This window comes from Amblyraja radiata, chromosome 21 (assembly GCF_010909765.2).
Source record: "Amblyraja radiata isolate CabotCenter1 chromosome 21, sAmbRad1.1.pri, whole genome shotgun sequence".
Classification (NCBI taxonomy): domain Eukaryota; kingdom Metazoa; phylum Chordata; class Chondrichthyes; order Rajiformes; family Rajidae; genus Amblyraja; species Amblyraja radiata.
In genome coordinates, this window is record NC_045976.1 from 27,353,086 (window position 1) to 27,378,197 (window position 25,112).

The 25,112-nt window shown below is 46.4% G+C and overlaps 1 protein-coding gene across 18 annotated transcripts in view; it reads left to right on the forward strand.

The window, feature by feature from the left end:
- magi2 (membrane associated guanylate kinase, WW and PDZ domain containing 2) overlaps positions 1-25,112 on the forward strand; it is a 407,390-nt gene that overhangs the window by 19,376 nt on the left and 362,902 nt on the right. For 13 of the 18 annotated variants that reach the window (XM_033039820.1, XM_033039821.1, XM_033039826.1 and 10 more), the window contains exon 2: positions 21,549-21,596. The exons of the other annotated variants lie outside the window; for them this stretch is intronic. In XM_033039820.1, coding sequence (XP_032895711.1) covers positions 21,549-21,596 — 48 coding nt within the window. The remainder of the gene's footprint in view (positions 1-21,548; positions 21,597-25,112) is intronic. 18 annotated transcript variants of the gene reach the window in all.

The window sequence follows — 25,112 nt, forward strand, 5'->3', positions numbered from 1 at the left end:
TGAGGTATGCTCTTTGCATTAGTTTTTTGCTTATTTTCAGTAATAGATAAATATCGTGTGCATGTCATGGCAAGATACAACTTGGATTCTGACAAGTTTGTAATTTGGATAAAAGTATTTTCAGGCAAACTAATTGAGTATTTCTGTAATGAAAATTATGCAGGGCACATTTCACATGCACATACTTATCCTTTGTGCTCCACTTCTGGACAGTTTTTAATTCTCTTTTGAGTGGTTCAAATCTCTTTTCATTTCAAAAGGCAGCAATGGGGTACCCTTTCCTGTGGCATATTGCATTTTAGTAATGTAGATGAAACATAATTTTTCACTGCCTTTCGGCACTCAAAAAAGGATGGATAATGTGCCTATAATTTATTAGGAATTGAAGGTCCGAGGCATTTCATGTTTATGCTACCTGATATCCTGTTATCATGTCCTCGATTAAATGGCCAGAATACTGTTTGATTGATAGTTCCAGGATTTGGTTCTGTCTGCAGTGTGTTTTCATATCAGGGTGTTGTGTGATGTTAAAGCAGCTTAATAATATTTGGACTTGGAACCTGATGTATTTGGGTAGTGACATCCTGTGGCTGGAGTGGGTGATTTTCAACAGGAACACAAAATTGGTTGGTTATCTTTGCTGTAGCTTAACATAACATTACAGTACACAACCAGTTCTTCACCAATTTGCTGGAGCTCCTTGATGCCAGACTAATTGTTGCTGAATATCAAGGCAGACATTTGGAGCACATTTCTGGATTTTAAGTTTCTCATACCCGTTTGGACATCTATATTACTAAATCTCTGTTCTTGACCGCTTTTGGCCTTCTGTGCTGCGATTTCCGAGAGAACGCCGCCACCTACGGCTGTCATTTTTGGCCACCTCGCTCAGAGCCCCCCTCCGCCGCATGTGTGCCGAGGACTTTTCCCGTCGATATTAATGTTTTTGCAAAATTCCCCATTCTCTCTGCTGCCCCTGCTGGAGGGAGGGGGAGGGACTATAAAACCAGGAAGTGGTGTGCCTCAATCAGTCTCTGCAAGTGGTGTGCCTCAATCAGTTTCTGCAAGTGGTGTGCCTCAATCAGAGCTCTGAATAACACTGAACAAATGTCTCCACAGCTGTGAGTACCCATAATGTGGTTTGAAAATGAAAATATGGTTAGTTTGAGGGAAAAAAGCACTGCCTGCAAATGGTTGTTTGGGTTGAAGTAAAAAGGCTCTCTCTCTCTCCCTCTCCCCCTCCCTCTCTCCCCCTCCCACTCTCCCCCTCCCTCTCTCCCCCTCCCTCTCTCTCCCTCTCTCCCCCCCTCTCCCTCCCTCTCTCCCCCTCTCTCCCTCCCTCCCCCCCCCCCCCCCTCCCCCCCCCCCCCCCTCCCCCTCCCCCCCTCCCCCCCCCTCTCCCCCCCTCCCTCTCTCCCCCTCCCTCTCTCCCCCTCCCTCTCTCCCCCTCCCTCTCTCCCCCCTCCCTCTCTCCCCCTCCCTCTCTCCCCCCCCCCCCCCCCCCCCCCCCCCCCCCCCCCCCCCCCCCCCTCCCCCTCTCCCTCCCCCCTCTCCCACCCTCTCTCCCCTCCCTCACCCCTCCCCCTCGCCCCTCCCCCTCTCCCCTCCCCCTCTCCCCCCCTCCCCCTCTCCCCCTCCCCCTCCCCCCCCTCCCCCTCTCCCCCTCCCCCTCTCCCCCTCCCCCTCTCCCCCTCCCCCCCTCCCCCTCCCCCTCCCCTTCCCCCGCTCCCCCTCCCCCCCCCCCCCTCCCCCCCCCCCCCCCCCCCCCCCTTCCCCCCTCTCCCCCTCCCCCTCTTCCCCCGCCCCCCCTCTCCCCCTCCCCCTCTCCCCCCCCCCCCCCCTCTCCCCCTCCCTCTCCTCCCCTCTCCCCCTCTCCCCCCCCCCCCCCTTCCCCCCCTCCCCCCCCCCTCCCTCCCCCCTCTCCCCCTCTCCCCCTCTCCCCCTCTCTCCTCTCCCCCTCTCCCCCTCTTCCCCCTCTCTCCCCTCTCCCTCTCCACTCCCCCCCTCCCCCTCCCCCTCTCCTCCTCCCCCTCTCCCCTCTCCCCCCCCCCCCTCTCTCTCTCTCCCCTCCCTCTCTCCCCCTCTCCTCTCTCTCCCTCCTCCCCTCCCCCCCCCTCCCTCCCCCTCTCTCTCCCCCCCCTCCCCCCCCCCCCCCTCCCCTCCCCCCCTCCCCCCTCTCCTCCCCCTCTCTCCCTCCCCCCCTCTCTCCCTCCCCCCTCCCCTTCCCTCCCCCCCCTCCCCCTCTCTCCCCTCCCCTCCCCCCCTCCTCTCCTCCCTCTCCTCTCCTCTCCTCTCCTCTCCTCTCCCCTCCCCCCCCCTCTCCCCCCTCCCCCTCCCCCCCCCCCCCCCTCTCTCCCCCCTCCCTCTCCCCTCCCCCCCCCCCCCCCCCCCCCCCCTCTCTCTCTTCCTCCCCCCCCCTTCCCCCCCCCCTCTCTCCTCCCACCCTCCCTCTTCTCCTCCTCTCCACCCCCATCCCTCTTGGCCCTCTCTGTGTCTCTGTCTCTCTCTGTGTCTCTGCCCCTTCTCTCTCTGCCCTCACTCTCTAACCGCGCCCCCACTCTAGATGTGACTGCAAGTTGGAGGCTATGCGTCAGTAGATAGGGTGGTTATGGGGTAAAAGGAGCAAATTATCAAGGGGGGTAATTAGCGTGAGTGCGGGGGGGGGGGGGGGGATAGTTAGTGTGTGACGCTGCATGCCGCCTCCCCCTCACAACCGCACGTTGGGGGAACAGACCCAACGGGTCTGCACTTGGTCTAGTAAAGTAATAAAATTTGGAGTTGAGTGAACCTGACAGAGCTCAAATTCAGCAGTCTATCCATGAGTGTTGCTTGATAGCACTTTCAATGCTATCTTCGATTCTTTTTTTTAGACTAGTTTTGATTTTATCACTTTGATCAGCCTGATTTGCCTGGATAAGATGGCAACGTTTTTCACTGTATCTCAGTACACATATAATAATAAACCAATATGAATATCAATTCCTGTAATTAATTAAACGTAAATGCCTTGGCATAGTGGGATTTGAACTCATTACTTGAAACCATTATACCAGGCCTCCGTCCAGGCATGCATGGTGGTAGAGTTGCTGCCTTACAGCGAATGCAGTGCCAGAGACCCGGGTTTGATCCCGACTACAGGTGCTGTCTGTACGAAGTTTGTACGTTCTCTCCGTGACTTGCGTGGGTTTTCTCCGAGGTCTTCGATTTCCTCCAACACTCCAAAGACGTACAGGTTTGTAGGTTGATTGGCTTGGTAAATGTCAAAATTGTCCAATGTAGGATAGTGTTAATGTGCTGGGATCGCTGGTTTGTACTATTAAGATTTCTTGCCCATATCTATAATGAGGATCTCAAATATAAATTGTAACTCCATGCAGTCTTCTACAGCCTTCACTCAATTTTTTTCAAATTCCCTGAGTTTTCAAGGCCATTTGTTTATACAGAAACTATGTACCTAAATTTAAATAAAGCCTTAATCAAAATGCATGATTCTATAAGAAAAGATAGGAGAGAAACTATGAGGAGGTTGAATAGTGAGAGAATAATAATGTGATAAAGGGAAAGCATTACAAAACAACAGAGAGAAGTAGTCTCTGTCTGGAATTACAGATGCCGCTTAATTCACAAAATTAGCCTGATTGTCATAAGAATTCAGTTCTTCCTTTCCAATATTATTTCTGATTAAAACGTATTTGCGAAAATACAATGGTTACAAACAAAAGGAACGAGAGCAGAGAAGGTACCAAAAAAACTGTGCTCACAACTGGAACAAAAACAGGCTTATATTTTCTTTCTTTAAAATACTTTGCAAGAAACTGTATTACACAGTAAAACCAATTTTAATACTCGTACCAAGGTTGAACAAAAGGAATAAAAATGGATGCAGCCTTGCATAGTTCTCTTATTCGCAAAACTACTAATTATTTAAGCACAAGAGATCTGCTTTATTTAACATTAAATAACATTTTTCTTTCAGTTGCATCTTATTTCTTGGTACATAACTGTTCATACATTGGTAGACAAAAATGCTGGAGAAACTCAGCGGGTGAGACAGCATCTAGGGTGCGAAGGAAATAGGCGACGTTTCAGGTCGAGACCCTTCTTCAGACTGATGTGGGGGTGGGCGGGAAGAAGAAAGGAAGAGGCGGAGACATTGGGCTGTGGGAGAGCTGGGAAGGGGAGGGGAAAGAAGGAACGGGGGTTCCCCTCTTCTACTATAGATGAGGCTCTCACCAGGGTCTCTTCTATACCCCGTAACTCTGCTCTCACTCCCCATCCCCCCCCACTCGCCACAAGGGCAGTGTCCCCCTTGTCCTCACCTTCCACCCTACCAGCCGTCACATACAACAAATAATCCTCCGACATTTTCGCCACCTCCAACGGGATCCCACCACTGGCCTCCTCCAACCTCATCTATTGCATCTGCTGCTCTACATCATTGAGACCAAGCGTAGGCTTGGCGATCGCTTCGCCCAACACCTCCGCTCGGTTTGCAATAACCAACCTGATCTCCCGGTGGCTCATCACATATTATAGAATTTATTTATTGTCATTTGAACCTCAAGTATGAAGTTCAAACAAAATTTGGTTTCTGCAGTCATACTACAAGAAAAGAACCAAGGCACACAACCAACACAATTGACACAAACATCCATCACAGTGAATCTCCTCCTCACTGTGATGGAAGGTAAAGTCTTGTCTCTCCCTTGTGTTCCATTCTTCTCCCGATGTTAAAGCCCCCGGCGGGCGATGGCAACTCCCGCGACCGTTAAAGCCGCGCCGGGCGATGAAAGGCCCCGCTCCGGGTCATTTTCATCCCCGCTGCTCGGGTGGGAGAAGCTGCTGTTGCAGGAGCTCCGAAAAGCGATCTCCCACCAGGGACCCGTGATCTCCCAATGTCATCGTCCACCGGACCTGCGGCTGGAACCTCCGAGCTCCGGAGTCGGGTCGCAGCCGCGTGCCACCACAGCTCTCCACGTTCCGAAGCCGGCCGAAGATGGTAAGTCCGCAGGCTCCGCGACTGGAGCCCCCGGGTCGTTCCAGTTGGAGTCCGCTCCACGGTGCTAGGCCCCAATGACAACGGAGACCCAACAGGGAAAAGGTCGGTTCCCCTGTACAGGGAAGAGATTTAAAAGTTTCCCCCGCCCCCCACATATACACAGCTAAAGACAATATAAAAACCTCAACAAACTATACATTCAACGGGACGAAAATGAAAAAAGGACGGACGGACTGCAGAGGCTGCTGTGAACGTCGGTTGCGCCGCCCTATACTTCAACTCGCCCTCCTATTCCGAATCCGACTTTTCTATCCTTGGCCTCCTCCATGGCCAGAGTGAGGCCCATCGTAAATTGGAGGAGCAGCACCTCATATTTCGCTTGGGTAGTTTACACCCCAGCGGTATGAACATTGACTTCTCCAATTCTAGGTAGTCCCTGCTTTCTCCTTCGTTCCCCTCCCCTTCCCAGCTCACCCACAGCTCACTGTCTCCGCTTCTGCCTTTCTTCTTCCCGCCCCCCCACCCCCACATCAGTCTGAAGAAGGGTCTCGACCCGAAACGTCGCCTATTTCCTTCGCTCCATAGATGCTGCCTGACCCGCTGAGTTTCTCCAGCATTTTTGTCTACCTTCGATTTTCCAGCATTTTGCGGTTCCTTCTTAAACATAGTACATTGGATTCATCCAGTATTAAACTAACACATACCTAACAAGTTTTACTCTTCACCAGCATTTTTCTCCCCAATCCTTCACCTTTGTACAACTTTAAAGCAAAGCAATTATGTAAGATGCTAATCATGCAAACGCATACAATCAAATAACTCCACATTGACCATGCTTTCTCCCTCTTGTCTTCGGGAATAGAACTCGGATATATTCTGGTCTTGCCACAATTAAAATATTCCCTTCCAGTGGAACTGATTGTTTCTTATTCTTGTTTATACTTATAAGATATGAGATTGATCTCTTTTATAACGTGCTAATCATTCCAAAGGGGCTGTGTTCCATCAAACACAGGCTCACATTTGTGATGCCTATGGATGACATCAATGGGAGCTTGCCCTATCTAAACTCCTAAAGAAAAATCAACATCCTCAACACTCGAGCTCCTGTCATATCTGGATCTCTCAAATTCAATTTCAACATGGCTGCTTTAAATATTGTTTCCATGTAAGCTGTAAGAATTCCAAATCATTACAGATTGTATCCTGCCAAGTAATCTAAGTCGACCCTCTTCCTTGTGGATCAGGATAAACAGATTGCAATCAACTAGCAAATGCTTTTGGGTCTTTTTCCTAACTCTTAGAATTTATGCTGATCCTATACCTACAAGAAAAACCTACTGTACCTACAATACAATCTACTGTACTGCTTTGTGCCATCTCAAGTTATTGGGATTTGAGAAAACTTGGTGCCCTGGTACAGTCTAATCAGAATCACCTCATACAGACTGTGAAACAGATACTCCCTCTTTGGATCTGCCAATACCCTGCAAAATAGCCATAATTTCTTTGTGCAGAAAATGACCTTTTATATTTCCTCCCTTAGAGTTGTTAAATCTTTTGATGCTTTGCTTAATTAAGAGCAAGCATATGTTACTTCCTAATTGAACACCAGTAGGGGGCTTCCCCAGCTACTTTTGTAATTTTCTGTGTCAGATTGGCCTCGTCAATCTTTGCCTACTACTGACTTTACTTTGCATAAGTTTTTTCTGCCTCTACATGCCAATTGACTAATACATTCTTTTCCTCGCTAGACTCAAATGTAGTTCAGCCATAAGCCACCACGTTTGAGCGCGACCAAACGTGGTGGCTTATGGCCTCGCGGGGCCGGTCCCACTTCCAACTGCGGAGCCGTCTGGAACTGGTCCCGACATTATACTCACCAACCAGCTGGGCAGGAGGCGGGCCGACTGAATTTGGACGTCGCACGGCGTCGGGCGGTTACGTCCTCACGGAACGGCACGCTGGGCGGTGACGTAATTGCGCAACGCCACGCGCTAGGCGTATGGCGTCCAGAAGTTGCGTACGGCATCGAGACGCTGCGTACGCCCGTTGATAGGGCCGACAGGCCGACAGGCCGTTGCCGCGCGGGATTTTTGGACACTCAGTTTTTCGGAGCCCCGCGCGATGTCCGGACCAGCCCCGCACAACTCCATACGGCTCCGGCGATCGAAGTGGGACCGGCCCCACGAGGCCGTACGGCTCAAGCGACCACGTTAGGTTGCGCTAGTCGCATGCTGGTGGGACAGGCCCTTACCTCTTGTTATGGAGTCTTATGTGTGGAATGATCAGCACATTACTTTTGCTGCTGTCCCTGTACCTTGAATGCCATCTTTATGTCAGTACATTATTAGGACATGTGATTGTTTTGCAGAGGTTCCTAAGTTAATTGTTGTGTTTTCTGCCATTCTCAAAATAGCACCATGCATGGGCTATTTTGGATTTGGTCATGTGTAATGAGATTGGATTAATAAAAGGTGCTGGGTTAAGTAACCCCTCTAGAGTAGTGATCACAATATGGTAGAATTTTGATGCATTCTGAGGGCAAAACAACTGAGGTTGTTAATCATGGTCCACAATTTAAATTGGGACAATTAGAAAATGGTACATTGATGATAGCACAGAACCTTTATCAGTAGCTTCTCTCTCTGTGATAGTCACTTTGGTTCTATAATGATCAATTCAAGAATCCTCTAATTTCTCACTTTCTTGCTTGCTGCCTCTTCAGCACATCATCTAAACTTGTGACATCAAATCTATATATGACAGTGTACTTAACTATAATTTATCACTGCTCGGTGCTGTCAAATTGCTTATTTAACAATGAAATTTAAAAAGTCTTAACATTCTCCACCAAAACATCTATAAGAATAAATTCATGTCTGACCCACTTCAACCTTTGTAGTATCTGTCTTACATTAATGTATCTACTGCAGAAACTAGTACACATTCCCATGTAACCACTAGACATAATTATTACTTAAGTGCTTTTTACTGGAATTGTTATCTTGCTTTATCTTGGTTCATTTATTATAACCATCCCCTCATCAGGGGTGGTTTGGTTTCCAGTTGCTGAACATCTTAAATTTTGAATATTTTCAAATTCTCTTGTGATTGACAATAATCTAACCCAAATCTTGAATCTCTTGTCTGCCTGGATACCTCTAAAGAGTTGCCTACCAAACCTTCCCCATTCTACCTGCTTTGCAAGATTATTCAGTCCCCCTAATTACTCCTTTTCTCATTGTTCTGTTATTTTTCTTCAATGAAAAGTCATTTGATGTTAGTTTAATTTATGGCACAGGTGTCAAAGTTCGTTTTTTAAAAAGCAGATAGCAACAAACGTTAAAGGTAGACCATGGCAATCTTTAATTGATTCGTCAGACGGGATGGCAAATATCTACAATGAGCACAAACGTTGCTCAGTGCTTCTCGGACTCCACTCTCAGAACAAAGGAGAATTAGCACAATTATACATTTTTCTTATCAGTAAAACACTCCTACCAAGTCTGAATATGGCATGACTGAAAGATTCTGCAGCCTTTCAGCATATAGGAAAGTTGGGTCAAAATCAAGCTCATTCAATAACAAGTTATTACTTATCTCTGGAGCGTCAGCTTTTTTTTCAATCTTGGCTTCTTTATGGCCTTGAAGAAGCACATGTTATTACTGCATGTTGCCATCTTAATGTCTTTATTGAAAAGACAACCTGTCCTCCGTATTGTGTTCCATATAATTTACAAAGTCATTCAGACTTAGCACCGAGCCATTCTTTTGTTCTACTAGATCATGCTTTTGTAGAAGAATGACTCAATTTTATATTTGACTATTAGATTTGACTATTAGCTCTTTCACAGGTAGGAGGAAACTTCTAGTGAAAATTCTTCCCTTTTATGTTTTGTCTGGTAATATACTTCTGTAGCTCCTTTTGCACAGGAATAAAAGTTCATTGGTTTGTCATTGTCACAGGTACTGAAGTACAGTGAAATTTGTTTTGTATGCAATTCAGTAAACTATTGCTATAGGAAGCACAAACTTAGATTAAGTACAGAATGTATAGAAATAGTCCACCGAGGCAATAAACCAGCATTGCCATTTTAAAGTCCAAGTTGTTTTAAGTGCAGCTGGCCATAAAGGCCCATTGTCCTAAAGTAAAGTATCCTTTATTGTCATTCAGACTTTTCAGTCTGAACGAAATTTCGTGCCTTGCACTCATAACATAGAATAAAATAACAAAACACACAAACATGTATTTAACATCCACCACAGTGAGTCTACAAGGCCCTCCTCACTGTGATGGAAGGCAAAAGTCTTAGTCCTTGTCTCTTCCCTCCTTGTTCTCCATCTGCGTCGAGGCGATCCAGGCTTCCGATGTTGTGACCCCGCCAGGTGATGGTAAGTCCCGCAGCTGAATCCGAGCTCCGCGAACGGGCCGGTTCAAACTCCGCGGCCCAGGGCGGACGAAGCTGCCGCCCTCCAGTCCAGCGGACGAAGCTGTTGTTGTGGGAGCTCCGGAGAACAGGTCACCAACCTGGGACCTGCGAGCTCCCGACATTGTCGTCCACTGGGCCCGCGGCCGAGCCTCCGAGGCTCCTGTCGGGTCGCCGACGCCGCAACGCCACCACAGCTCCGGTCGGCCAGCCTCGCATTGGTAAGTCCTGGCTCTGCCTCCGGTCCCAGTTGGAGGCTATTAGGCCTCAGCGCAGACGGAGACGGGGGATACAACAAGAAAAGGTTACCTGATAGCATTGCAGCGTCAGCCTGACCAAAGTATGTTGTAGGCATCCACTTGGTGGCCCTGTCTTATCTGCATTCTCGGTCACGAAGCAGTGGCCCATCCAGTCAAGCCCCAGGCTGCTGCATGGCCTTCAGCCATCGCCTTGGTCTGGATCCTCACATCGACCAGTGAACTGTTGTCCCTCTATAGTTGTATTAGTTGGTACTATTACCCTCCATAGAAAGACACAAAATGCTGGAGTAATTCAGCGGGACAGGCAACATCTCTCTTTCGAGACCCTTCTTCAAACCAGTCCCCCTCCTTTTGGACCCAGTTGGAGGCTATTAGGCCTCAGCGCAGACGGAGACGGGGGATACGGCCTTCTACCCTCTTTAGACCTCTTCATTTCTAACTGCCGACGTGACATCATATGAGTCCGAAGAAGGATCTCAACCCAAAACGTCATCTATTCCTTCTCTCCATTCTGCCTGTCCAGCTGAGTTACTCCAGCATTTTGCGTCTATCTTCGGTTTAAACCAGCATTTGAAGTTCCTTCCTACACTACTACCCTCAACTTTGTTAGCAAGTCCTCAAGGATATAAATTGTTAATCTTCGCTATTTGCATTTTCTGAAAAGAATTCATTGAAGAATTGCTGTTTGCCAGTCAGGAGAGAAAAATTAGAATATCAGATCATTTGCAAGATATTGGCTTATTTTACTGGGCGTAGAGAATGCTTCTTTAATTACACTTCATGGCATACCCTACAGCTGAAAATAATAACTGAACTAATTATTGGAAATCTGTGGTAATTGGATATATGCTACCTGTAAAGGAGTGGAGTCTGACACACTGTAACCTTTACTGAGTCTTTAATCAAGGCACATGTTACACACGTCCCAGTACTGACTGCATCTAGTCTTCAGGCGTACTGGAACCAAAGGGAGGAACAAGGGGAGGATATCACAGTTATACTGATATGGCTGGGCGTGGTTAGTGGTGTTGAGGTAGCTACGTTATAGGTTGCATGCATAAACCAACTACATCCTTTCCCGTAGAAATTTAAAATTGAAGTCATAACAGTGGCAGGGCGGTTATACAACACCTGCAAATCTAAACGAAGTCACCGTAACGGTCAGGAGGTTTGACAATCCGACCCGAGCGAGTGCGCAAGGCACCCTCACCCTCCCCCCCCCCCCCCCCCCGAAAGAAGAGTAGGAGGAGCAGGAACAGCCGGGAAGGAGAAAGCCGGCGGAGACCCAGCCGGGAATGCGGAAGGAGACCCGACTGGCACAGGTGAGCCAGGGGAAGGAGACTGGGTAGAAGGAGTAGATGTCGGGGGAGAAAGGAGAGCGGGCAGGGGAGGAGAACCCCGGAAGAGCAGACGGAGGAGACCGCGGCAATCGGATAGACTGGGGCATGCAGCGAGCGGAGGGGTAGTTAGTAGTGGGAGGCTCGAAAAGCAGAGGAGGAGCATATGGGGCCAAAGGAGGAGGCTTGGGCTCTTTGACAGCCAACAAGTGCTGGCGACTACGGCGGTAGATAGTTCCTTCAAAGTCCACCAAGTAGGATCTTGGTGAATTGTCCACCCCCACCACGGTTGCTAGTCGGGAGAAACCGGTGGCAGTCTGCATGCGGACGACCTGGCCAGGCAGTAGTGGTGAGAGAGGGCGGCAGGACTTGTCGTGAGAGCGACGTTGAACTTCGTGTCTATGAGCAATCCGTTGCTGGACGACAGCAGGCTGGAGGACCTTGGGCACTAGGGATTGCTGGGCGATCGGCATCGGTGGGCGAAGAACGCGGGACATCAGACGTTGTGCAGGGGATCGCATGGTTGTGTCCCTGGAAATGTTACGAAGGTTTAACAGACCCTGGTAGAAGTCACCATTGGAGAGACGAGACTGCTCGAGCAAGTTCTTGGCACTGCGGACAGCACGTTCAGCCAGGCCATTGCTCTGCGGGTATTCAGGGCTGCTGGTGTAGTGAGTGAAGTTCCACTTCACAGCGAAAGCTTTAAATTCAGCACTGGTGAATTGACGGCCGTTGTCGGTCTGCAAACGGACCGGGGACCCAAAAGTGGCGAAGTGTCGGCGCAGCTTACTGATGACCATTTCAGAGGTGATAGCAGGGAGAAGGTCTACTTCGAACCAGTTCGAGTAGGAATCGACCAACACTAGGTATTGCTTGCCACGCCATTCAAATATGTCCGCAGCCAGCGATGACCAGGGCATGGCAGGGGCAGGCTGCTGCAGGAGCAGCTGGCGCTGCTGATGTGGGGCAAGAGTATTGCAATCAGGACAGCAGGCTACTCGGGCCTTAATGTACTTTGCCATGCCAGGCCAATAGTATTGTTCTTGGGCATGTGAGACAGTGGCATCGGCTCCGGGATGCCCCATGTGGGCAGCGGTGTAGTACGAGTCGTACAGGGAGGCAGGGACGACCACCTTGTGACCCTTGATGATTATCCCGTCCCGGAGCACCAGTTCATCGCGAACCAGAAAGAAAGGGTGGACACCAGCAGGCAACGAAGTCCGTTTGCTTGGCCACCCGCGCTGGATGACAGCTGCGAGCTGTTGCAGGTCGGGGTCGTTGGCAGTGTGCTCAACCAGGCACTGCAGCTGCTTAGAGGGAACAAAGTTGACATTGAGTACCTCCAGATCCTCCTGTTCGTAGGGATGTCTGTCGCAGGAGGACCGGGGGGCTCTGGACAGCGCGTCAGCCACATGCATCTCGGTGCCCCTCTTGTAGACGGTCTGAAAGTCGAACCGCTGGAGCTGTAGCATCATTCGCTGTAGTCTGGCTGGAGCGATGTGGATAGGCTTGTTGAGGATCGTCACCAAGGGTTGATGATCCGTCTCGACAGTGAACCTGGTACCGAAAAGGAAGTCCTTGAACTTGGAACAGGCGAACACAACCGCCAGAAGCTCCTTCTCTATTTGTGCATAGCGCTGCTCAGTGTCCATCATGGTTCGTGAGGCATAGGAAATGGGCTGCAGCGAGCCACCATCATAGAGCTGCAGGCAGGCAGCACCTAGTCCAAAACGGGAAGCGTCGCACGTAACCACAATTGGACGCCGCAGATCGAAGAACTTGAGAGTCGGCGTGCTGATCAGCTTCGTTTTGAGGAAATCGAAAGCCTGCTGGTGGTGGGGAAACCAGGACTAGGCAATGTCTTTTTTCGTCAGTTGCTTCAGGGATGCGCTCAACTCGCTGAGGTCGGGGATAAACTTCCCCAAATAGTTGACCATGCCCAGGAAACGCTGCAGGCTGGTAACATCTGTCGGGGCAGGCAGCTCGGAGATGGCATTTGTCTTTTGCGGATCAGGTTTCAGCCCGTGGGTCGTGAAAATGTGGCCAACATATGGTACCTCAGCCACCCGGAACCTGCATTTTGACGGGTTAAGCTTTAAGTTGATCTGGCGTGCGCAGTCTAGAATCCGTCGGAGGTGGCGATCATGCTCAGCAGCATCTCTCCCAGAAACTAGAATGTCATCCACAATAATGGCACACGGCAGACCAGCAAACAGTTGCTCCATGCAGCGCTGAAACACTTCGCTAGCGGAGTTGATGCCGAACGGCATCCGCAAAAATTTGAATCTTCCGAAGGGTGTGCCGAAAGTGGTTAAGTTCGAGGAGCGTTTGTCTAGAGGTATTTGCCAGAACGAGCTCCTGGCATCGAGGACGGAAAACGCCGTGGCCTGGCCGACCTGGGCAGCAACATCTTCTACAGTTCTCATAGGGTAGTGGGGACGTTTTATTGCCAGATTCAAATCCTTGGGGTTGATGCACACCCGTATCTCGTTCTTACCCTTCTTCATGGTGGCGACCATGGTGGAGACCCACTCGGTGGGATCGCTGACGGCTTCCAGCACTCCCATGTCAACCATGTTTTTCAGCATGGCTTCAACCTTGCCCTTCATGGCAAACGACACCCTGTGTGGGGCACGGATCACAGGCACTACCGAGGGGTCAGTTGCGATCTTGTATACAAGTGGCAGCTTCCCCAACTTATCGTCGAAGAGGTCAGGGTACTCGGAGAGTGGATTCAGCATCACCCGCACTTCGTGGACCGTGCGGTCGAAAGACACCAGACCGAGATCCTGGCAGGCTTGATTGCTCAATAGAGTAACACAGTCACAGTCCAGAATAAAAAACGACAGGTCACAGGATGATTTCTGCAGCACACAATGGAAGGTGGCCCTCCCCACAGGTGTTAGCTCCTCTCCCCCATAAGCACGCAATATGGAGCGATCAGCAGTCAACAGCTCATTATTTCTTATCCGTTTGAATAGGGATGTTGACATAACATTCACTTTCGCCCCCGTGTCGAGCTTCGCGGAGAAGGACTTGTTGTTGACAGTAATGAGTACAGAAGGATCAGGGAGGCGAGATCGGCCATGAAGGAGAGTGTAAACACTGGCATCTCCCATGGAACAGCTGGGCTCAGAGTCGAGGGCAGTGTCGACAGAAGACTGGGAAAATCGAAATCGCTATCAGCTTGCTGAAGGTTGTTTAAAACTTGTTTAGGAGCTGAGGGAATGTTCCCACGGGAACGACAGGCAGCTGAAAAATGGTTCATCTTCCTACAGAAATTGCAAGCTTTGCCAAGTGCCGGGCACTGTGACTGCATGGAGTGGATATAATTGCAGTTGGGACACTTCTTGACAAGCGGGACCCGAGGGGCATAAGTCGGCCGCGGCGTAGGGCGAAAGTTTCCTTGTTTGCGATGGGGCATAGCAACACCAGTCAGATTAATAGCCCGATTGTCAGATCCCCTCTGCCCATGTGGCGGGGCAACTACTTCAGCTATGCGGCATGCATGGATTGCCTGAGTCAGGGTGAGGTCTGGTCTCTGCAGCAGATCTGCACGTAGCTTCTGATCTAGCATGCCGGTGACAAGGATATCTCTGGTGAGCTGATCACGCATGGTCTCGAAACGCACCGCTGAGCATGGTAGCGCAGGTCAGTGATAAAACATTCAACAGGCTCATCAGGCTGCTGTTTCCGTGTGAAAAATCTAGCTCGCTCCAATATGCGGTTGGAGGGCAAGTCACAAATCTCCGCAAACTTGCGTAAGAGACATACCGGGTCATTTGCAGATTCCGCCGGCTCGATGACCTGGTCGTTGTCATCCAGGATCGCTGGATCATAGTTGAAAGCCTGAGCTCGTTTCATAGCATCAGGACCGGCAAGGTTCAACAGGAGCGAGGCTTTGACCGCATCAGGCTCATTTTGGTGCACGATGTTGATGAAGTGGTTGTAGTCCATCACGAAAAGAGCCCAGCGTTCCGCAATGTCAGCGTCAAAGACAAGGGGAGAGGGCTTTCGGCATGAGGATGCCATGATGAATAGGGAATTAAACACTAGTTGGACTAGGGACAAATAAAACCCGATAAACAGGAGGCGCGCGTTTAACTTGCTGACACCATGTAAAGGAGTAGAGTCTGACACACTGTAACCTTTACTGAGTCTTTAATCAAGGCACATGTTACACACGTCCCAGTACTGACTGCATCTAGTCTTCAGGCGTACTGGAACCAAAGGGAGGAACAAGGGTAGGATATCACAGTTATACTGATATGGCTGGGCGTGGTTAGTGGTGTTGAGGTAGCTACGTTATAGGTTGCATGCATAAACCATCTACACTACCTGAGGGAACAACTGGCCGAACAACATAGTTCCCGAATCAATGTACAAAAATGACACAAATCGTAATAGGTATTTTCTAAAGAATTAACATTTTTCCCAAAGTAATCCAGACCATGATCTATTCTTGGACAACCATGTCATGTTAATAATCCATGAAAAAGCTCTGCATTATCCATTCAGAAAAGCTAATTAACTAATTATTCTGCAACTTCTCTACAAAGACAAAAGGTCCTGGAATTGAAGAAATTGAAACTATCAACAATATTCAAAATGAGGGGGAGGGAAAGGGTAGATGGAGAGACGGGTGAACCAGGAAGTCACAGAGAGAGTGGTCCTTGCGGAAAACAGAAGAAGGCAGAGAAGGGAAGATATGACTGATGGTGGGATCTTGTTAGATTTGTCCTGCATTTTTTGGGGTGCTGTACAAACGAAGTAATTGTCTACATTCTCAGATTGATGTAATTGCGGTAATAAGCGAGTTTGGTATTCCGAAAAACGCAAGGAATCATGGAATTTGTCAAAGGTCACTCACGATAAACATTCTCGGCAACTGCTGCTGCATGTGTACAGACCTAGGTTTCATCCATAGTCAGGATGGAACCTGGGTCTCCGGCGCTGTTGAATTGCCACTGGACCGTCCCCGTCCCCTCCCGAGTGTCCCATCCCTGTCCGGGGGCAGCCGGTGATGTCCGGGGTGACCCTGGACTGACGGGACATCGGCCAGAAGCAGTGGCGGCCCAGGCTTACAGCCAGCGTGGAGAAGCAGCGCTAACTCCAGCTCAACTCTGCCTGTCCCGCCGGGTTAACCAACGGCCCTGGACTGACGGGACACCGGCCCGGACCAGTGGAGTTAGTGCTTCTTTTCCGTGCTGGCTGTAAGCCTGGGCCGCCACTGCTCCGGGCGGTGTCCCGTCAGTCCAGGACTGTTGGGACACCCTCTCATAAGGCCAATGTATGAGACTAGATATCCTTTCAATGTAACAACTAAACCCTTGAACTAGTCTTTGCCTCCATTGAGGTGGTAGCTTGCTATTCATTACAAGGGAAATTGATATCCTGTCTGTTAGAAGTATATAACATTTTGTAAGGAATTTTGGTCTTTTTCCCAGGGTGGAATTATGCAACCCGAGAGGACATGGCTTTAAGGTTAGAGGGAGAAGGTTTAAAGGAGATTTGAGGCACTTTTTAAAGCGCTTTAGGTGCCTGGAATAATTTGCTTGGGAGGGTGGTAGAAAAAGGAATGATACAATGTTTAAGAGGTGTTTAGGTAGAAGCATGAATAGAGAGATACAGACCATGTGCAGGCAGATGAAATGAGCTGAATGCAGACATGGTGGGCTGAAGCAGGGGCGGAAATCCCGGGGGGGCCAGGTGGGACACTTCCCCCCCCCCCCCCCCCCCATTTTGAGAGGTGGGGGACAGTCCCCCCCCCCCATTTTTTGTAATCCGGATTTTAAAAAACGGTGCAAGCTCCGCTTTCCACGGGACAGTGGGGGTGGAACTGCTGATCGAGGGCGCTGATTGGACGAGAGAGACGTCGGTCATCAGGCAATGGGGACGGGACATGTTAATTCAGCGCAATGATTGGAGGAGGGAGATGTGGCACAGACCTGTGCCTCGTCCGCACACAGGATCGATCCCGGCTCTCCGGCACTGTCCCGTCCCCACCCGAGTGCCCCCCCCCCCCCCACACCCCCGGGGGTGGCCAGAGAGGTCGAGAGTCAGACGGGCGCGGTGCCCCCAGGCCCACAGCCAGCACAGACAAGCAGCGCTAAACCCAGCTCAACTCTGCCTGTCCCGCCAGGTTAACCTATAGCCCTGCCTGGACTTGCGGGAAATATGGCCCAGGCTTACAGTCAGCGTGGAGAAGCAGTGTTGGTGTCCCGTCAGTCCAGGCAGGGGTGTAGGTTAACCTGGCGAGACAGGCTGAGTTGAGCTGGATTAAACCTCCGAAGCCCCGCGCATGTGTGTGTGAGTGCGCATGCGCGCGCCGCCGCCAAGAAATTTTGTCCCCCCCCGGTCCCCTCCATATTTTGATAGCGATTTCCGTGCCTAGGCTGAAGGGCTTGTTCCAGTGCTGTATTTTTCTACGCTTTGATATTGGTGCTTAGCATTATAGGACAGATAATTACAGCTGTGGATCAGTTGCACTGCTTCCATGTTTTCATAATTTAGATAACTCAAAAAGGACTTTGGTAATAAATATTATTACACTTAAAATGTATGCTTGTATGGATTTGTAGATTATCTAAATTTTTCCAATTTGAGTCGGACAGATGACAGGTAATACAGTCCCTCTTTCCCTAAATCCATGTTAAAATTCAACTTGGCGAAAAGTAATAGATGTAGTGCAGGGCTGTAAAGGTTAGCACAATTCACATCCACCCAAAACCTGCCCTCTGATTTTCTTGCAAATTAACTTTTACTCTAATTCCTTATTCTTCAAATTTCACATATAGTGACTTTGTCAAAGACTAAGACATGTGTGTTGCATTTTCTCGAGCACCACATTCTTAAAGAACATCAAGCTTCTAGATGCAATCTTCTTGTCTGAAATGTATGGTCTTTTTATTCATTGTTAATTTCAGCAATAGTTAAAAATTCCCAAACTGTCTAGTAGATGGCAGTGCAGCAGATATACAGAACTCAAGGAGAAATGAACCAGTTTCATTTGTATTAATTCAATCATTATTAGAGTTTTCAGCATAAAACAAAATAGATATATGTATTGTCCAATTATAACTTTAATTTAAAAAGTAAATCACTGGAGGAAAAGAGAGCTTGTACAAAGCCAAGGCTATCAGCATCCATTTCTTGGCTTTGCTAATTTAGCATAAATTGAGGTTGTATACAGTTTATTATAGAGATGCACAATACCTCAACCAAGAAATCTTTTTCTAAAACATCTAATACCAATATGAACTGGCGTATTTTGTATGTTAAATCAAATTTTGGATTTAAAAGTGTTGTTACAGAATCACTTAAACAAAAATCAATCCAAAGTGAATAAGTAAAGATTAGGTCTGCAGTAAAATGCCTATCCATACTAACACTAAACATGTAGAAAATAAAGATATAGGCAGTACACACTGTTTTCTTATAAATTTATTCAGTCCGTCAAAAGTTCCTACAATCAAAAACAAATACAAAAAAAATGTACTTTGTACATTTAGTGTTTTATCAATTGCCCAGACTTAGTCTATGGCCATGGTATGGGAATCTCTTTCTCTTCCTTAGGAAAGGTTTACAATAGCATATTCAAACCTCAAATTTAACAATGCCTCTATCTAGAATAGTAATACAGTGATAGTAGTAAAGGTCAACTCATTAGCCCAGTGAGCCAAGTAGGATTTGGTAAGATCATGATTACCCCAGTCTTGACTCCAATGTCAACTGTCCAGCCCCTTCTCCATCCCTTGACTCCCATGTCATTCAAATATCTGTCAAACTCACTCTTGAATATATTCGAAGAGCCATCTCTGCAGTAGAGAATTCTAAACAATTTTCCCCTCAGTAAGAAATTCTATCCCATCTTCCACTTAAATGGGAGACCATTACTTTGAAACAGTGTCAGCCTGGTTCTAGTTACCCTACCAAAGGAAATATCCTCTTGGCATTCAGCCTTTCAATCCCTTTTCGAATTTTGTTTTAGTAGGGGTCAGTTTTAAGAGTGGCATGGCAGTGCAGTGAGGAGAGCTGCTATCTCAAATTGACAGCTAACCTTTCTGCATGGAGGTAGCACCTTATCAATGTGACTGCAAGGGCTTCCTCCAGGTGCTCCAGTTTCCTTCCACACTATAAAGACATGCGTTGGTAGATTAGTTGGCCACTGTAAATCGCCCCTTATTTATAGAATCTGGGGGGAGTTGATGAGAATGTGGAGAGAATAAAATTTGGGATTAATGTAGGATTAGTGTAAATGTTGGTGGCAGTGTGGACTCAATGGGTCGAAGAGCCTGTTTCTGTGTTATCTGTCCAAGACTCAATGACAAAGAACATCTGTTGTCATTCTAAACTTCAATGGGTATCCAACCTGCTCAACCTCTCTTCATATGTCAACTCCTTCATCCCAGGAGCCTACCTAGTTGCCATTCTTCCAATCTAACCACATCCTCCTTAAATATGGTGATGAAGAATATGGTGATATTCTACAGCATGTTGATATCAAAAGCGAAGATGTGTTGGATCTCTTGAAGAATGCTAAGGTGCATGTCCAGAGGCTCTGATGAAATCTATCTAAGGTTATAGAAAGATGCAAGAGGGCATTACTGGGGCAAAGATCTTTGTATTTGTCAGAAGGAACTGTGGATGCTGGCTTACTGGATAGACACAAAATGCTGGAGTAACTCAGCGGGTCAGGCAGCATCTTTGTATCTTCTTCAGCCACGGGTAAGGTCCAGGAGGACTGGCGAATAATTAATATTGTTTCTCTGTTTAAGAAAGGCAGTAGAAACGAACCAGGAAATGATAAGCCCATGAGACTTAATAATAGTAATGGAAATTATTGGAAAACATTCATAAGAGTAGGATCTAGCTGCACCTGAAGAAGCATAGACATTTTAGGGATAGTCAGCTTGGCTTTATGCAGGGGAGGATATGCATTTGATTACGTTTTTTGAGGAGATGAGAAAGATGATTGTTGAGGGTATGACAGTGAAAGTTGTATATAGTAAATCAGAAAATCACTTTATCTTGACCCTAATTTCTTATCAATACCAACATATATTTCTCCCAACCCCATTCTCGCCTTATCAAATTCCTTCTGCATCTGTTATACCCCTTTATTTGTGCTTGTTACATCCTCAAAGAATGCTAGCAAACCTGTGGAGCATGATTTCTTTCAAAAAAACATGCTTAATTGTGGGAGGATTTTCTAAATATCCTGCTATAACCTCAATAATTAATTCAAGCGTTTTCCAAATAAAATATGTTATGTCAACCAGACTACCACTTCCTGTTTTCTGCCATCTTTTTAATGGTGACATTGCAGTTGCTGTTTTCCAATCGTGTGGGACCTATCCAGAATCTAAGGAATTTTGGTAGATATAATCAATGCATTCACTATCTCTGAAGCCCTTTCCCACATTTTGATAAGCAGTTGAGAAAAAATCAATCCAAAGAGGTTTTTCTCAAAATTAGTTGCAGTTTTCTTGGTACAATGATTTCATATAGGAAATGCATAAAAGAAAGTTAAAACAGCTATCATACGTACAGAAAATGCAGTAGTTTCTTGAAGTCAGATAGAGAATTTTTTTCGGTTTCAATTAACTCCTTTATGTCTATCCTTGTGCTATAGTCTGTAAAATACGAGACCGCGGTGTGTAATTTAGTATCTTGTTTCTTTCATTGAGATGTAAGCTGTTAAGAACACAATATATTGTATTCTGTTTGAATATTTATTCCGTAAAATTGCCTTAGCAACTACTGTGTAACTTTATTACACAAATTACAAATTTTTTCCCCCCATTTCAAAATAAATACATTTTAGCTGTTGCCTGAAATGCCTAAAGTTTTGATATTGACATTTAGATGGACAAATTTATTTCTTAGAAGTGTGTAAATTGAGATGATTGATGCCTGAGACTAAATTACGTTACAAATCATTGTTGGCCTTCAAGAGAAATAGGGTGGATAAACCAAGGCAATGGAATTTGAGGAGAGCGTTTGGAGCAGATTTCTCATTGTTCCAGATAATTCTTGGAAACTTCCTAAATGGGCTGAAAGCTTTAATTTTCAATAGCTGCAAGATTTAATTTTTCATCAATAAATATCTTTCAATGAAGTTCCAAATGATATCATAAATCCAGCTACAACAGAAAGCAAGTATTAAAAGCTAGGTTTATTTTTCACCAATTAATTTTGACAGTTAATGTTCCAACTCTTTTAAGAGTAGTGTAGAGGATATGGAATGAAGAAACTCATTAATTAGTTTGCGCTAATCTTTATTTTCGCAATGATGTGATTCTAACTCGTCCATTCAAAACAGACTTGGCAAAGATCTTGTTTTGGAAGTGGTGCTTAATGATAAGTAGTTCAGCTTGCTTTTAGCTCTATGTCAGAATAAATCAGCGTGCTTATTTGGGCTTTCCTGAGTAGATCATTTGCTGATGCACCATCTAATAGCAAGATTCGTATAGTACTAACACATGATCACTAAATCATCAACCTAGGTTATTTTCCTCAGGTATATGGAAGATGCATTTCATTGGAAGAATAAAGAAGACTCTCGAAGGTAGGTAATTAATAGTCATGACTCACTCACCCAGCCCTCACGTTGCAGCTTAAGGCCATTGACAGAATGCTCTTAAGATTGTGCATCAGAAAATATTTTATTAAATCCACGCTCTAACATATGTCCTTAATTTAACTGTTGCTTTTCAGTGTAAGCAAACTCTCAGCTACTGAATATTAGATATTCCTTCATCTCAGAGAATGAACCAGCTGGACTGATTTGCACCTCTTTAGTTGGGATCTTGCAATGAGGCTCTCTGGTTCTGAGCAGGGAGGTCAAAATCAATCCGACAGGTTGCCCTGAAAAGGAGGGAGAAAATGTTTAAATAATTGGGAGAGTTAAATTGCACTAGAACAAGAAATAATACCCTTTTAGACTGACCCCGATCTAGAGAGAGTTTAAGAAGATGGGTTTACAATGAATGTGCAAAGCAAATTAAACAAAGTTGTTGAGTTGCAAGCTCAGTTAACTATGTGTCATCTTATGACTAATTATAAAAAGGGCAGGGATATGCTATAAATATTCCTGCATGGGAATATCATCAACCTGTTCAGGAAAGATGGGAATGGGGAGAAAGGAGGATGTGAAGTGGTTACCTGGAAGAGTAGTGCAAAGTGCGGTCCACGGACATACTTGGTCAAGATGTTTGGAAGTGAGAAGGTGAGAAAAGTACACATTGACCATGTCATGCCTATGCAAGCTCAGAGGGGTTTGCAACCAGATCAATTAGACGAGTGGTAATTTGGTTACCACTCAAGTACAGGTACCAACGCATGAACCAAAAATGGTACAAGAAGGTACACAAGATAGTGAGAGTTTGAACCAGCCTGAAAATGGAGATTCAAGTGTGGTTGACAGATGACTGATGGACTGGAATCTATGAATGTAGGTCAAAAGGAAGGCCTGACTCGATGAAAAATGAGTCCATGTGGTTCTAAACAGTCAGAAACTTTTGGTCAGGGAAGATATCCAGAAAGAAGGAGAAACCCAGTGGTTAAGTTTAATTGCAAAGTTTATTTTGTGAAATGCACATATAATTGTATATGCAACATATATGCATTATTCCCTAATTTTATTCAGGTTATATACAAGTAAACTATCAGACAAGATTGTAATAAATTCATGCCGTTTTATTATATTCAAAAATGTCAACTATGTTATATTCAAAAATGTCAACAAGGCGATAACGTTTTCTTTAAGGTGGGAGGAGTTGTAATAGTGCCACCTTTGTATCGGAGGATTGTAAATGATTGAATAAACCACAGTGCACAGTGCAGTCGATATCACTGCAAGTGGCTTTATTATTTAAGAAGAATGTTGCAGTGTAGAGAATCATCAAAAACAATTGAAGAGTCTGCTTTTAAGAGATAATGGAAATGTGATGGCACAGACTATTCTCATGGCCAATAATTAGTGTTAAAACTAATTTGCAGGGAATTTACTGTGATGTGTGTGATATCTTATGCTCAGACACAGAATACAAGTTGACACACTGGCGACCGGATATTGACTGCACCATGCACATTTTGTTTCTCTTCTACTATTTGAGCCAAGTTTGGTCTCAACAGTGAAAACCTTGTTCTTGGTTTTCTCTTCAAGAACAGTTCAGCTGGCGTTTGACCAGTAGTGGTGTGAGGTGTGTTTCGATATGTAATCAGAAAGTTAGCCAGTTTGTGAGACAGAGACAACTGTCTTTTCTTTGGATTTGGATCCAGCAGTTGTTTGACTAATGCACGTTTCACAATTTGCACTGTGCGTTCTGCTGCTCCGTTTGAAGTGGGATGGTATGGAGCGACTCTACTGTGTTTTACACCATTCCCTTTCATGATTGCCCAAACTTTTGTGAACAGACTTGAGGTCCGTTATCAGACACAATTTCCTCTGGAAATCCATAGGACGCAAGCAATCCTCGCAAAATGTCTATCGTTTTGCTGGATGTCGTTTTGTTCAACGGAACCCACTTGACGTGACTATCAATCACAATGAACGATTGTTGTCCATCTAACTCTGCAAAGTCAACGTGTAATCTTTGCCACACTCTAGCCGGCCATTTCCATGGCTGTAGCGGTACTGTTGGTGGATTATTTCCAACAGCTTGACATGTGCTACACTCTTTCACCATTTGTTCTATGTCCTTTTCTAAATCAGGCCACCACAGATAGCTTCTAGCTAGACTCTTTGTTAGACACATTCCCAAATGCTGGTCATGAAGATCTCCTAGCAATTTTACTCCGTATCTTTCAGGGATTACAACTTTCGCTCCACACATGAGACACCCTTGGTCTACTGAGAGTTCATTCCTACGTACAAAGAATGGTTTCAGTTCTGCCTCTGAATCTGGCAATTTGTTTGGCCATCCATTTGTAACATATTCCTGCACTCTTGACAAAAGTCTGTCAGTGCGAGTAGCCTTCTGAATGTCCCCTGATGTGATAGGTAATTCATCTACATGAGAGAAATAAAATCTGTTTGGGGTAACGTCTGTTTTCAAAGGTAATCTAGACATGGCGTCAGCATTGCTGTGCTCTGCTGCCTTACTATACTGAATATCATACTGGAATGCAGACAATATCAATGACCATCTTTGCATTCTGGCTGCTGCCAGAGTTGGTATGTGTGCCTTTGGATTTAGGATCACTGTCAACGGCTGGTGATCTGTCTCGATTACAAACCTTCTACCATACAAGTATTTGTAAACCTAACGGCAAAAATCCATGCAAGAGAGCCTCTCGCTCTATTTGCGCATAATTTCTCTCACTGGCACTGAGTGTTCTAGACACAAATGCTATTGGGCTCTCCTCCATTTTCTAGCACATGAGAGATCACAACCAACACCGTATGGTGAAGCATCACATGCTACCTTCATTGGCTTATTGACATCGTAATGAACAAGCATTGTACTCTGCCAACTGAGCTTTACATGACTTGAAAGGTTGGTTACATTCACGTGTCCACTTCCATGGTACATCTTTTCTCAAGAGCTCGTTCAAGGGATTGAAACAGGTGGACAGATTTGGCACACTTCCCAGAATAATGCACTAATCCTAAAAAGGATCGGATCTCAGAGATGTTTCTGGTAGTGGCCGTGTTCTTGATCACATCAACTTTACCCTTGGTGGGGTGTAGAACCATCCTTCTCTATCTTATGACACAAGTACTCTACCGAGTTCTGAAAAAACTCACACTTCTGTGCCTTTATTCTTACACTGTGTGTTTCAAGGCTTTTGAGTACCAATTCCAACCTTTCATCATGTGTCTGCCTGTCAGGGGCTGAGATGAGGATGTCATCCAAGTAACACACTACACCTTCAATTCCCTCCAGAATTTGTGCCATCACCCCTTGAAAAATTCCTGGGGCTGATGATATACCAAATGGGAGCCTATTGAACTGAAACAATCCCAAATGCGTGTTGATAATCAGCTTGGATTTAGATTTGTCATCTACACCTAACTGCAAGTAGGCATTTGTCAAGTCCATTTTTGTGAAGACTTTGCCGCCTGTGAAGGTGCTAAACA